Source organism: Rana temporaria, chromosome 3 (assembly GCF_905171775.1).
Source record: "Rana temporaria chromosome 3, aRanTem1.1, whole genome shotgun sequence".
NCBI classification, from domain to species: Eukaryota; Metazoa; Chordata; class Amphibia; order Anura; family Ranidae; genus Rana; species Rana temporaria.
The window spans coordinates 143,325,273-143,339,966 of NC_053491.1; the positions used below are offsets into that span (position 1 = coordinate 143,325,273).

General features: G+C 40.2%; 1 protein-coding gene across 50 annotated transcripts in view; it reads right to left on the reverse strand.

The window, feature by feature from the left end:
* LOC120931788 (mucin-19-like) overlaps positions 1 to 14,694 on the reverse strand; it is a 584,870-nt gene that overhangs the window by 156,109 nt on the left and 414,067 nt on the right. For 31 of the 50 annotated variants that reach the window (XM_040343605.1, XM_040343599.1, XM_040343577.1 and 28 more), the window contains 2 exons: positions 13,791 to 13,826; positions 12,084 to 12,119 (listed from right to left, as the gene is read on the reverse strand). The exons of 9 other annotated variants lie outside the window; for them this stretch is intronic. In XM_040343605.1, the coding sequence (XP_040199539.1) occupies positions 12,084 to 12,119; positions 13,791 to 13,826 (72 nt within the window). The remainder of the gene's footprint in view (positions 1 to 12,083; positions 12,120 to 13,790; positions 13,827 to 14,694) is intronic. 10 more of the 50 variants (XM_040343603.1, XM_040343604.1, XM_040343600.1 and 7 more) reach the window with 2 other exon arrangements.

Consider the following 14,694-nt stretch of genomic DNA (forward strand, 5'->3'; position numbering starts at 1 on the left):
GATCAGCCGCATATGAGGGTCAAAAATAGGCAGGCAGGTCAGGCATACTGATTGTGCTTAATGGCTATAGCATGTCCACTCAGGGAGAGACGGCGAGACTCACGGCCTCACACTCCTTGGCGCCATAGTGTGGCTCCTCCCCCCCTCCCTAGGGTAGCTGTGAAAAGACCCCAATCTACTACATCTTTTGACATACAAAGCAAGTCAGGAAGAAATCACAGTGGGAAAGGTTTGCCCTTTATGGTGTCACCTGGAAACGACTGTACTCTTCCATGAATAGACAGGAGGTCTAACAAGCTAGAGGTAATTAGTTTAAACTTCAAACCTATACATAGCTAATAGATAGAACTAGGATGTTGCCCATATTTGGAAAGGATAGTAATGTCCAATCAGAGTGGGCCTCAGGGACAAAGTTAAGGTGGAAGGAAGCTGTGACCATAAAAGGAAAGGCTATTTCAGCCAATCAGAAGTGACATCAGGATTATAAAGTCAGGGGGTCTCATCAATAGAATTGGAGAGAGATGATGAGAGCTTCCCGGGCCCGGGATGTCAAGGTAACATCAGAATCTATCTTCTCCCCTGCACTTATTTACTTTGTCATAATTTGTTTTCTTAATACTTTTAGTGTGATGTGCTTATCTTGTATTTGAAACTAACTTTTATGTCCCTTACTTTAAAACTGTAAATGTATGCAGTATGCTAGATAGCTAATATCTTTTCTCTAAATAAATGTGTGTTATGTTAAAGCTTTTCACTCTAGTCACAGAACTCTCTTATTTTTAACCATATATCATAAATATACATATATAATAACAAATATTATAGAAAAGCAACAGTGGCGACCACGACTTTGTGAACAAGACTGAAAGTATTTAATAATAACAAATATCTAAGGAAAAGATAAGTAAAATATATATATATTTTTTTTTAGTGGGTATTAGGAGAGATAATACACCAAGTTTTTTTTTAATTAAGGGATTCAAGCTGAGTTAGCTTACCCACAAGTTATTTTTTTTAAGGTTAGTAGGAGTTCAAACTGAGTCAGTTTATCCTATCCTAGCTAGGGAAAATATATGTTAATATTTTCTAAGGTTATTTGATTATTTTTTTTTTTGTGTTTCATTAATATCCCAAAATCATAATTGATAAAAAAATCTTGGATGTACCATTATAACCGGTCAATGTAATGGGGAGAGATAAGGAAGGGATCACACATTTTTGTTTTAATTATCATTTATATTGACACACTGAAATAGTTGTCAATTGTTTTTTGTGGAAAAAAATAAATGTTTATTGTTTTTTTTTGCAAATTACACAATTTTTGCTGTTAAGATTTTTTTTTTTTGTTCTTGTTTTTTTTTTGTATTAGTTTTAGCTTTTATTTTTTGTTGTTGATTAAGACACAAAAACGTGCTGGTTTTCTGTTGTCTGTAGAAAGTCACTAAAAAAAAAAAAAAAAAAGGGTGTCTAGACTTTTGTTGTTCAAAGAGATCAACAAGTTTTGTTAGTGGATGGTATGTCCACTAACATTGAAACCAAATTTACAAAAGAGTAGTTTTATTTGATTTTTTTTCTCTATGAGGAAATTTTACAAGTAGTAAGATTCTCATTATTGTTAATTCAGTACAAAACAGTGGATGTTTAATACTGAAAGTGATATCTTGCATTTTTGGTTTATTTTTATTTATTATATTTGATTTTTGGGTTAGTTCAGTTTTTACTGAGTTGAGTGTTACACAGTGTAAACACTCCGTTATTTACCTTTGCTATTGATAGCTTAGAGGTGTTCATCCTAATTGATCCTTGGGGGCTTCTATTGTTTCCTTTGTCTACTATTCAGACAAGATAGGCACAATGCTTTGTTAAGGATAATTAGGTTTCCAATCTAATCTAAAAAAATAAAAAAATAAAAAAGACTGTGTTAGGGACAGCTGAAAATATTGTTTTTTTTAAACTGTATTTTTGGGGAATATATTTTATTTGGTTGTTTTTTCTCTCGGCTTTTTCTCCTTTACTGTAAATGACTTTATAGTAGAAGGTCACAATTAATTTAATTCAGCTCACAAATTGTGCATACTAGCTGTTCGTAATGGATTCCTGGCTAGAAAGTTTTGTAGCAACGTTTACGCATGAACATGAGAACAAGGATTTTGCCTGTGATACTAAAGTATTGGAAGAACAAGCAAAAGCAACCAAAAATAACAAAAAACTTAAAAATCTAGCCTTAGCAGGCATGTATGCGGCTTGCATGTCTATGCATACTAAAATAAAGAAATTGGAAGGTATAGTCTGTAATAAAAATATTACAATTTCTGAAAGAGAAAAGGAGAATACAGCTTTAAAAAGCCAAGTACAATCCTTATCTACACTTAATCAAATACTTAATGCCTCACAGGAGGAAAATTAAAAAAATTACAAATTGTCCAAAAAAAAAAACGTGGTACAATATAAAAGCATGCTAATTAAAGTTGAAACACAACTGGACCATGTAACTATTGCATACAATACAGTCTGCTTGACATTTGTTTCCACAGGTTGTGCCCAATGCGCCTGGACTGAGACATTGGGGAGACCTCACCCTGTGTTTTATGCTCCCCATAACATTAGAAATGAGATTCTCTCCTCCCCACCTGGTCACTCTCGCTACTATTATTTTTTTGTGTTCTGTCCCGACCGAGATGGAATAGTGTTTATTTTATTATTTGTAAGATGGTCCTGGCCTATTGACTTGAAATGCATTTATGTGGTGTTCGCTGCAGATGATTCTATACTTAAGACATGGCAGTACAGATTGTGTTAACTAGCTGGAATGTTAGAGGGCTGGGAGATAAAGTGAAACGCATGGCAGTAGGTCATGTGCTTAAACGGCTGGGCTCCTCAGTGGTGTGCCTGCAGGAGACACATATTCTACCAGGTCAGGAATCTCCATTTTCCTCTAGGCTGTATAGCAACCAGTACCACTCTGCTTTTTCATCGTATGCCAGAGGGGTCAGTACACTTATTGGCATAAATGTACCGTATACGTTTATCTCCTCACTAATAGACCCTGGAGGTCGTTTTATTTTTTTGCATTGTTCCCTAAATGGCATACCATGTATTATAGCCAACATATATATACCGCCACCCTTTTCGGCGGAGGTTCTTAAGACCCTGGCCACCTTCTTGTCACGTCACCCCGGTGTCCCCGCTCTTGTAGTGGGGGACTTTAATAATTTTTTGTGTGCCGACCTTGACAAGTTTTCTCCTGGGGCGCGGGCGGCCACACCAAGGAGGAGCCAGACGCCTTTTGCTCGGCTTCTACAGGAGCTGGGGTTAAGAGATGTCTGGAGGCTTGCTCACCCACAGGAGAGATGTTACTCTTGCCACTCCGCCTCGCATAGGGGCCTTTCTAGAATTGATCTGGGCCTGGGCAACAGTGAGATGCTTCCCCTGGTTTCGTCCATAAAGTACGAGGCCAGGACTGTTTCTGACCACTCGCCTTTATGTATTGAGATACTGGCGTCTGGAATCTCTAAGCGCACTTGCTGGAGGCTTAATCCCTTCTGGATGTCGCTGTTCCCAGGCCCTGATCCTATTCATACTGAACTAGTAAACTTTGTTAGGATTAACAGGAATTCCACGGGCCTGGGTGTCCTTTGGGATGCTCTTAAGGCCTTTTTGAGGGGCCAGTTTATTAGGTCTATCAACTCCATTAAAACGGGGACGAAGTCTTGGGAACAATTCGTGCTTCGGGAGGCTGGGAGGGCTGAGTCGGCTTATGTAGACTCCCCCTCTGAGCATACCGAAAGGGCATGGAATGAGGCTCAGAATATGGTTAAGCATGTGACTATGACCAGGGCGGAGAATAAAAGATTTTTCCTTCAGCAGAAGTACTTCGAGGACGGGGAGGGCACAGGTCATATGCTGGCTATGATGGTGAGAGCACAAAGGGGCTCGCCACACATAGAGTCAATAACTAATGTCTCGGGGTCACTGGTCTCATCTCATGCGGATGTGCTATCCACATTTAAAGATTTCTATGCTGATGTGTATTCCTCTAAAGTCTCACCTACTACTGAGGAGATTGCCTCCTTTTTGGATCAGTGCCACCTCCCGCGTCTATCGGCCGCAGACGTGGCGCAATTGAGTGCGCCGCTCACGACTGATGAACTACTGGAGGCATTGGCGCTTTCCTCTCCTGGCAAGTCTCCGGGCTCGGATGGCTTGCCGGCGGAGGTATATGGGCGCTACTCTGAAGGCCTGATACCTCTTTTGAAAGAAGTGTTTATAGATGCGTATGATCAGGGGTCCCTGCCCCAATCCATGAATGAGGCCATTATAGTTCTCCTATTGAAACCTGGTAAGGATGCCCAAAGTGCTGACTCCTATAGACCTATATCACTACTGACAACAGACGTTAAACTACTGGCTAGGGTACTGGCCACCAGGCTCGCTAAAGTTATAACTAAACTAATCCATACGGACCAATCAGGTTTTATTCCTTCCCGGTCAACTGCCCTCAACATTAGGCGCCTCTTCCTTAATTTACAGATACCTGTTGATAACGAGAAACAGAGGGCGATCCTGTCATTAGACGCTTTGGACTGGGTGACAGTTTTATTAGATGGGTTCGGTTACTCTATGCTGCCCCCACGGCCAGGCTTCGAGTGAACGGGGACCTTACGGACCCCTTTCCGCTCTACAGAGGCACAAGGCAGGGGTGCCCTTTATCGCCCCTGCTTTTTGCACTAGCCCTCGAGCCGTTAGCGGCGCGGATAAGGTCCTCCCCTGAGATAATCGGTTTTGAGAGAGGTGAACAGATAGAGAAGATTTCTCTTTACGCAGACGATACCTTGTTGTATCTGGGAGATGTGGATACATCTCTTACGGCAGCTATGGAATTGATCCAACGGTTTGGCTCCTTGTCGGGGTTCTCGATAAATTGGGGTAAATCCGTCATTTTGCCTGTGGATGGTCCGGTTGCCTCTCTACCGGAGGCGGCGGGGTCACTGAAGGTGGTGGAATCTTTTAAATACTTAGGAGTTCAGGTGTCAGCTAACCCACAGAAATACTTGGAGGAGAATTTGTTGCCCCTTTTCCAACGACTGCAAATGACCTGTAATACCTGGTGCAAACTTCCGCTCTCAGTAATAGGTAGAATAAATCTAATAAAAATGGTGTGGGGCCCCCAACTTCTATACATTATGCACAATTCCCCTCAGTGGATACCTCGTCGTTGGTTCACCCGGATAGATTCCTTGTTTAGATCACTGATTTGGAAAAAAAAAGTGGCCCGTATCAGATTGTCCACGTTACAATATGATAAAGACCAGGGAGGAGCGGCTGTCCCTAATCCTAAATTCTACTTCTTAGCCTCTCAAATGCAGCATCTGTGTGGCATGGGGCGGGCCAATGATAATGACTCAATTGATACTCTACTGCGAACGGGTTCGGGGAGTGCGTCGGTCCTAGCAAATTTGGAGGCGGGCTTTCCGCATCTGCCTCAGGCGGCACCCACCGTGGTCCTCCTTAGGAAGCTGTGGTCTATGGTTAGATCCACCTTGGGTGTCTCGGGATTTCTTGCGGACACTCCTTTGTGGGACAACCTAAACCTAATGGAGGTCTTCAGGCTTGAAGGCTTTCAGGTTTGGAAACTGGCAGGAATTAAGAACATCGCCCAGATTTACAGTAACAATGTGCTTAAATCATTTCAGGATTTACAAAATGAATTTGGTCTACCCAGACAACAATTTTATAGGTATCTACAACTCAGGCATGCCCTTCGGGCACAGGGGCAGGTGTCGGTTCTCCAGCTATCTAGCAATAGGCTGTTAACTGAGGTATTTTCTGGCACGGAAAGAAAGGGTATGATATCCCATGTATACTCCTCGCTATTGTCGTCTGTGCAAAACTCAGCAACTCTGCCATGCAGAAGAGGGTGGACAGAGGATTTGGGGGACATTGATGGCGAGACCTGGGAAATTTGTTTACAGGCCGGCCCTCTCACTTCTGTCTCGCAGTCTCACAGGTTGTCTCACCTGTTCCTGTTACACAGGGTTTATCGTACGCCTATTCAACTGTTTCGATGGGGAAGAAGGGACTCTTCACTGTGTCCCAAGCTATGCGAGGGGGAGGGGTCGCTTATTCACCTGATGTGGAGGTGCCCCAAGTTACACCGGTTCTGGAGGAGTGTCACAGAGGTTATCTCCTCGGTGTATCAAGTTAGGGTCCCACTGGACCCCATAGTATGTATACTGGGTGCCGTGGACGAAGAGGTATACCCCCCACCTATTAATATAGCAGTGATTAGGCTCCTATATCTAGCAAGGAAACAGATAGCTAGATTCTGGCTGTCCCCGCATGTCCCGACTAAGAAACAATGGATTGATCAGGTAAATCTTATTATAGTGAGGGAACATTATACATATCAGCATAGAAATGCCCCTAAGAAATTTAATTCCATCTGGCAACCCTGGCTGGAAACACCTGGACTGGCACCTCCGAGACTGGTTATGACCCGGCTGTTCCAGATGTAGTCGATTCTATCTTCCTGACGCACAAAACATAAAATTATAAAATATGTCTGACTCAGTCAGAAAATGTATAAAACTTAGACCATGGTTGAGGTACGCGCCTGTGGGGATTACATAATATGGTCGGGAGAACCTACTTAAGGATGGATAAGGACTCTGAATGCTTAAGCAGACGGTGGAAGGCAGACTTTCAGTTTTGGCCCGTTGGCCGAGTGTGTGTTAGTGTTGGGGGGAGAGGCGGTTTCTCACCTGCCCGGCATAGTTCAAACTCCTTTAATGACGGAATTTGGTTTAGGTCACCTCCTGGTGCCTCTGTTCTAGCATGCGTACAAAGCAAGTCTTTTTGTAATAATTTTATTTTGCAACGTTTTTTGTATGCTGATATATATCTCTGTACCGTACTTATATTTTTGGCACAATAAACCATTTTACTGATTTAAAAAAAAACTATTGCATACAAAGTGTTGCAAGATCAGTTACATGAACCTAACAAAGAAAAATTTAAAGGACAGGCTGTGGCTAGCATACGAGAACACAGTAATACCTGTGCCTTTGAAATTGAGGAAGATATGGATCCTAGTTCGACTTTGCCTGTGGCGATGGGAGAAATCGCAAAGCCACAGGAAAATCGAGAAGGTCCCATTGTCATAGACTCACCAGACCATGGGGACCAGCTATCCAGAAATGAGGAGAAGGACAAGCTCCCCAGCATGGGTACTCCCCAGATCCTATCTTCCAATGAAGGAAATCAAACATTTTTAGGGTTTGATAGTGAAGGGAATGAGATGATTTCCAATGTATACCCCATTCAACCGGTACAAATCATTATGAGTATGGCTGATGTCATTAGCAAAATTAGATCTCATGAACACAGTACTTCACATGTAACCATGAGAGATATTTTAACTGATTTTTCTGCTACTAAGAATCTTTTTCAGTACAATGACAATTTGCTTATAGCCACATGCGACAAAGAAAAGCATTTGCGGCTATTGGAGGAACTCCGACGAATCCTAGGAAAAACGGGACAGACGTGTAACCCCATTAACGCACAATTGTCGCAGGAATCTGTGTCTTTTCTGGGGATTACAGTGGCAGCAAACAGTAGTAAGATAGCCACGGAGAAGGTAAAAATCATCCTACAATTCCCTCTAACAGTGAGTATGCCCACTCTCAGATCTTTCCGAGGAGTGGTAAATTATTTGTGGGATATCATCCCTGATGGGGCGCATAAGTCTGCACCACTGTATGTTTGGGGGAAAAAGGAGCAACACACCAATCCAGTGCAGAAGCTTAAAGAAGCGTTAGCACAAGCGCCAGTATTAGCCAACCCAGAGTACCAACTGCCCTTTCACATTGAGACTGCCATATCAGAGACAGCCCTGTCAGCTGTTCTGGCACAGGAAATCCATGGGCAACAAAGACCCATATTATATGTTTCTAAAGCATTATTTCCTGTGGAAAGGAAGTACTCTCTATGTGAAAAACACCTTCTTGACATGTTGTGGGCAGTTAAATACTACACATACATCATAGGACTTAACACAGTCATTCTGCACATGCCCACTAAGTTTCTACTCACAGACAGAGTGGAAGATGGCAATGTATTCAATGCCAGACAGGCCCATTGGGCTCTGTTGCTCCAAAATCAAGGCATTAAAGTCAAACAAACAAATATTCGTTCCACTATTGCCCATGGCCTCCTTTTCCAAGGAACACCACATGAATGTGCTATCACCCCACAATCAGCGGCACAACATTTCTCTAGACCTTTGTCAGCAAATGAAAAGGTCCCGGAAAAGGCAGTCCTAATTTTCACAGATGGATCATGTTTTTACGTGGAGGGTTCCCCACATGCAGGATTGGGAATATACATTATCGATCCGAATGCAAAGACCCAAACATCAATCTTTCGGTCATGTCAAGTCAAATCAGCAAAATTCACTGAGATGGCTGCGATTGCTCATGCCCTAGAAATGATGAAAGGGGATCAAGAAATTGTTTTATACACAGATTCTGCATGGGTCTGTAAGGCTCTTACAGAATTTCTGCCCTTCTGGTACACCCACCAGTACATGTCCTCAGATGGGTCTCCACGTAAACACGTATTCCTGGTGAAATATATTGCAACATTGGTGCAAAAATTGCCAGTCAAAACATGGGGGTGCAAAGTAAAAGGTCATATAGGCACTGCCCCATACTGGGAACAAAATGACGTAGCAGATTGCTTGGCCAAACAAGGAGCACAAGGGGGGGAGATCTGGGAAATTCCTTTGAATTTACTGGGCTCAGTTTTGTGCCCCATTGTTTGTGCCTTCACAAAATTCTGCAACTAAAATGTTTTGCTTTCTTCCCTTTTAGAGCCATGAAGTCGATGTGGATTGTGATCCTGCTCTGATCAGACATACCAAGGGAGAGAAGACTGGACCGCTCATCAGCGTGATTGTTGACCAGAATACGGTCTACTGTCTAGAGGGGGAATCCGTCTTATTGCCTGTGGCCATTGTAGGGACTGTAGGGAAGCAAGTTTATTGGTGGAGTCCCATTGATAATCATCTAGTTTGGATGAATGGCGTTGCTGGGAAAATCACGGACTACCAGAACAGAGCCATGAGCTTTCACAACGGATCTTTATTGTTGATTGATTCAAGAGACACGGTTGAGGGATGCCGGAGAGTGGAAATATTCTTCTCCATCCCCTTGTCCAGCAACACTCATGCATCCACTCTTCAGTACGTCCCAGGGAAAAGTACCTTGCAGGTGTCCCCAAAGACTAACACCCCTACTCCTACAATTTTGTCCAAAAATACAGCTGCAATCCCCTATTACAAACCAACCTCCTTGGAATGCCCAACACTGCAAGAGGAACCACCTAGTGGCCTAACGGAAAACTCAATCCCTGGAATAATGTTTAATAACGTTAAGTTTATTCATGTGCAGGTGGTACTTAATTTGTCCCAGTGGAACATGGCCGAATTCGGCTCATGTGCCCGGACAAATGTATCTTTGTTTTACTCTTCCTTGCTAGTAGATTTTTATTACCTCCCAGGCAAGCAAACTCAGGATCCATTGGCAGAACCACAGGGGCATTTTCAGATCCAGAAAGTTAAAGGGCACGGACAGCATACTAGCATCCATCCCAGAACTTTTTGAAACTGACATGTCAATTTGGAACCAAGCCAATTTGACAGCGATTCGCCGGCATATCGGAAATGGTGAATAAAAAGGTTCGGCAAGTGCTGAAACCAGTTCTGCAGGGTGTTGAGGGGCTTGCAGGGGAGGAAAGGTTTTGTTATTTAATTTTTTTACGGTTTATAACATAAAGCTAGAGAGGATGGTATGGGCCAAGAGGTAATATGCACCGCGTATGGAAATTTTATCTTAAAAGACACAGATCTTACACAATGGTATTGTACTCACACTAATACTAGTGGTGGAATGAATGTACATTTTGGAGACACGTGCAAACCTTTGCCAGTTTCCACAATTTGAAGCATAGGGATAGTGACACCACACCCAAATAGAGGGCCATTTTCTTGCAAGAAAAGCCAGTCACTGTGCACCTACCGTGACCTAATGTACATATCCTTCACAATGTCGCTGCCCGTGTTCCATCCACAAGAGGACTACTTTTTACCCAATGGCGTCCATACACTCCCTCGGATACCTCGAGAATGACGTGTACAAGGAAAGGCTGCACCTCCCCGAAATGCTCATTCAAGTTCAAGGGCAATGGAAAGCACCGCACACTGCCTGCTGCACTGTCAAAGACAATAGATACGTATGCCATTGTGATGTGTTTGAAACTGACACTCCAGTCTGTGGTCTAAACAATGACCCGGATCCCACAGCCAACGTAGCAAGGGACCCCCAACTGGAAAGTCCACACCAACCACCTCAAGAAACCATTCCACGTGAAATGGAGGCTAACTGCCCAGTGAAGTGGTCAAAATGGAGAACACCAAGCACAAGGGTCACCTACCACATGGATGGACTGTAATGTGTCGTTACCAATCACCAGACATTCCTCTATGGGGGTCAGTCGTGTCCAAATACCCTATCCAAATTTTTGCTTCATTCCACATGAGTACAGTACTATTGGGCAAACTATAGAAACCCCATACCAGTGTTGACATCATTGAGAGTACCCCTGAGGTCCCAGATCCTAGCACATACATACCGAGGAAAGGTTAAATGAACTTTTACATGATGGGGATTTTAGCTTAGTCACCACTAGAACCTGGAGGGAAATGGGATGAAAAGGTTTTCTCATATTGCAATGTGGGGTATTGATTTTTATGACGGGCATGGTGATATATCTTGGCTGACTTCTAAAAAAAAAAAAAAAAATGGCAGAGGGAGAAACTTAACATTCTAATGGATATCAGACATAAACAATTACTCACTTAAAGTGTGGCCTAGTCTCATCTGTCTCAACTGGCCACAAGGGGTCATCTGTTGCCCTGGGTGAATTGTTAATGTCTAATCGCCATAATTGTACATAGGTATAAATATATATTACGATAACAGTATATGTGTGGTGGGGGAGAAGTTCTGATACTTTAAATAGGCTGAGAGTTAGGGATTGAATATATCTAATTAGCACTCTCCGTATTTGATATGCATGATTGCTTTGTGAGAAGATGGCCGGAGACGACCAATCTACTACATCTTTTGACATACAAAGCAAGTCAGGAAGAAATCACAGTGGGAAAGGTTTGCCCTTTATGGTGTCACCTGGAAACAACTGTACTCTTCCATGAATAGACAGGAGGTCTAACAAGCTAGAGGTAATTAGTTTAAACTTCAAACCTATACATAGCTAATAGATAGAACTAGGATGTTGCCCATATTTGGAAAGGATAGTAATGTCCAATCAGAGTGGGCCTCAGGGACAAAGTTAAGGTGGAAGGAAGCTGTGACCATAAAAGGAAAGGCTATTTCAGCCAATCAGAAGTGACATCAGGATTATAAAGTCAGGGGGTCTCATCAATAGAATTGGAGAGAGATGATGAGAACTTCCCGGGCCCGGGATGTCAAGGTAACATCAGAATCTATCTTCTCCCCTGCACTTATTTACTTTGTCATAATTTGTTTTCTTAATACTTTTAGTGTGATGTGCTTATCTTGTATTTGAAACTAACTTTTATGTCCCTTACTTTAAAACTGTAAATGTATGCAGTATGTTAGATAGCTAATATCTTTTCTCTAAATAAATGTGTGTTATGTTAAAGCTTTTCACTCTAGTCACAGAACTCTCTTATTTTTAACCATATATCATATATGCGAGATATTAAATCATAAATAATTATGATAGCAAAAGCAACAAAGTCTTACCTTTAGGTACGGTTAATATATCCTAAACATGTGTCATTTGAAAGATATTCAAATAGGCTCTAGTTGATGACATCACTGCACATTTAATTTACTTTTGAATGCTAAAAGTATTAAATTCCAACAAATAGTTTGTTCCCTGCTTAGATATATTGGACCCTGGCAATGTAGAAGATTGATGAAAGTTTAATTGTCCTTGTCCAATGCCAAAATACACTTTTTTTTGCACATAAATACCTTCTACAGATGGGGCTTTTGTTGTTTCCTGTTCTCCTATTGAAAAGAAAAAGAAATTCTACTATTAAATGACATAAAAGAGTTGATTTATTAACAACAATTCACAACGCCATACACCATCTCAATCTGTATGTTCATTCTGTGTGAGTTTTGGAATTGCTCGTTTTCTTAAGTTTGTTTTCTCTTCTCAATGAATGCTTCTTTTATTATGGCAGAAATAAAATACCACATTTTGGTCACTAAATGGAGCTGAGGAAACACCGAAAATAGACATTGCTTTTTTAACAAGAGAAACAATTTAACAATTGAAGGGGTTGTTAAAAGAAATTAGCAAATAAATGTTACAAAGAGTGCTAATTCCCTTTAGTATTCTCTGAAATCCATACATTTTACCTCTTATTACAAACATGTATATTTTTCTTATGCTCCTCAGCTGAATAAAGTGTCTGTATTAAAAGACTATTCATTCAGAAGAGAAAACACATAGATAATATTTGTTTTAGTCCCATAATGTTTAAAAAATAAAAACTTTTTTTAGAAGAATAAGAATAAAGCCTGAAAATACAGAACAACAAAATCCTGTTTTTTGACAAGGAAACCATGTTAAGATTTTCTAAAGATTGTTTTTGTGGGACATTTTTTGAAAAACTTTTGTGAAGAAATAAAAAATTAAATTCTCTCTATTTTCCCTATGTCTGAATGTGTTTTAGAGATGAATCAAGCTTTTGCATTGTGGTTATGTGCAAATGTCTCCAATGCAAATTAATGCCCTTTACATGTACTAGTACATTGCAGAGCTCTTCATTTAAAATGGCACCGCAATGCAGTAAGTCAAAGTAGATACAATACACAACAATTACAGAAGATAGCCTATAGATTTATCTATAGTATATTATTAATACTCAATATATTTTAACATAAGTTAGCTCCATCTATTACCAGGTTTCTTTTTTAATTTTTCTCAGAGTTAGAAAGGATTACAACCTCTTTCAGGTTTATATTATTGTCTACGTCACCACTATGGCGATTATCTTTTCTATTTTTTCTAGTGGCCATTGCCCCTGGATTGAAAGTAAGGCATGAGCTCATATTTATAGTTATAACTAGAACATGAATAAAAAGGACATCGTCCAAGGAGACACTTATTTTGGCAAGCCTTTACTTGTAAGCCTCCAATTATTTGTGGAGGCTTACAAATAAGGTTTTTGAAAGGCTCAAAAGATCAGTTTTACGTAACTAAAATACAAAGTTCAAAGATTTTATATACTTGTTTGTGTTAGAAAACGATAGCAGCACCTTCAAAGTCCCATCAACAATGTTGTATTTTTTGCAGTTTGATATAGCATAAGAGATGATGTGCTGGATTGTGCAGTCCCAACATGAGTTTTAATTTTAAAATCTGAATTATGTTAAAGTGGTAGTAAACTTAAATTTAAAGTTTCTACCTACAGGTAGGCTTATAGTAAGTCTTACCTTTAGGTACGGTTAATATATCCTAAACATGTGCCATTTGAAAGATATTCAAATAGGCTCTAGTTGATGACATCACTGCACATTTAATTTACTTTTGAATGCTAAAAGTATTAAATTCCAACAAATAGTTTGTTCCCTGCTTAGTTATATTGGACCCTGGCCATGTAGAAGATTGATGAAAGTTTAATTGTCCTTGTCCAATGCCAAAATACACTTTTTTTTGCACATACATACCTTCTACAGATGGGGCTTGTGTTGTTTCCTGTTCTCCTATTGAAAAGAAAAAGAAATTCTACTATTAAATGACATAAAAGAGTTGATTTATTAACAACAATTCACAACGCCATACACCATCTCAATCTGTATGTTCATTCTGTGTGAGTTTCGGAATTGCTCGTTTTCTTAAGTTTGTTTTCTCTTCTCAATGAATGCTTCTTTTATTATGGCAGAAATAAAATACCACATTTTGGTCACTAAATGGAGCTGAGGAAACACCGAAAATAGACATTGCTTTTTTAACAAGAGAAACAATTTAACAATTGAAGGGGTTGTTAGAAGGAATTAGCAAATAAATGTTACCAAGAGTGCTAATTCCCTTTAGTATTCTCTGAAATCCATACATTTTACCTCTTATTACAAACATGTATATTTTTCTTATGCTCCTCAGCTGAATAAAGTGTCTGTATTAAAAGACTATTCATTCAGAAGAGAAAACACATAGATAATATTTGTTTTAGTCCCATAATGTTTAAAAAATAAAAACTTTTTTTAGAAGAATAAGAATAAAGCCTGAAAATACAGAACAACAAAATCCTGTTTTTTGACAAGGGAACCATGTTAAGATTTTCTAAAGATTGTTTTTGTGGGACATTTTTTGAAAAACTTTTGTGAAGAAATAAAAAATTATATTGGCTCTATTTTCCCTATGTCTGAATGTGTTTTAGAGATGAATCAAGCTTTTGCATTGTGGTTATGTGCACATGTCTCCAATGCAAATTAATGCCCTTTACATGTACTAGTACATTGCAGAGCTCTTCATTTAAAATGGCAACTCAATGCAGTAAGTCAAAGTAGATACAATACACAACAATTACAGAAGATAGCCTATAGATTTATCTATCTATAGTATATTATTAAT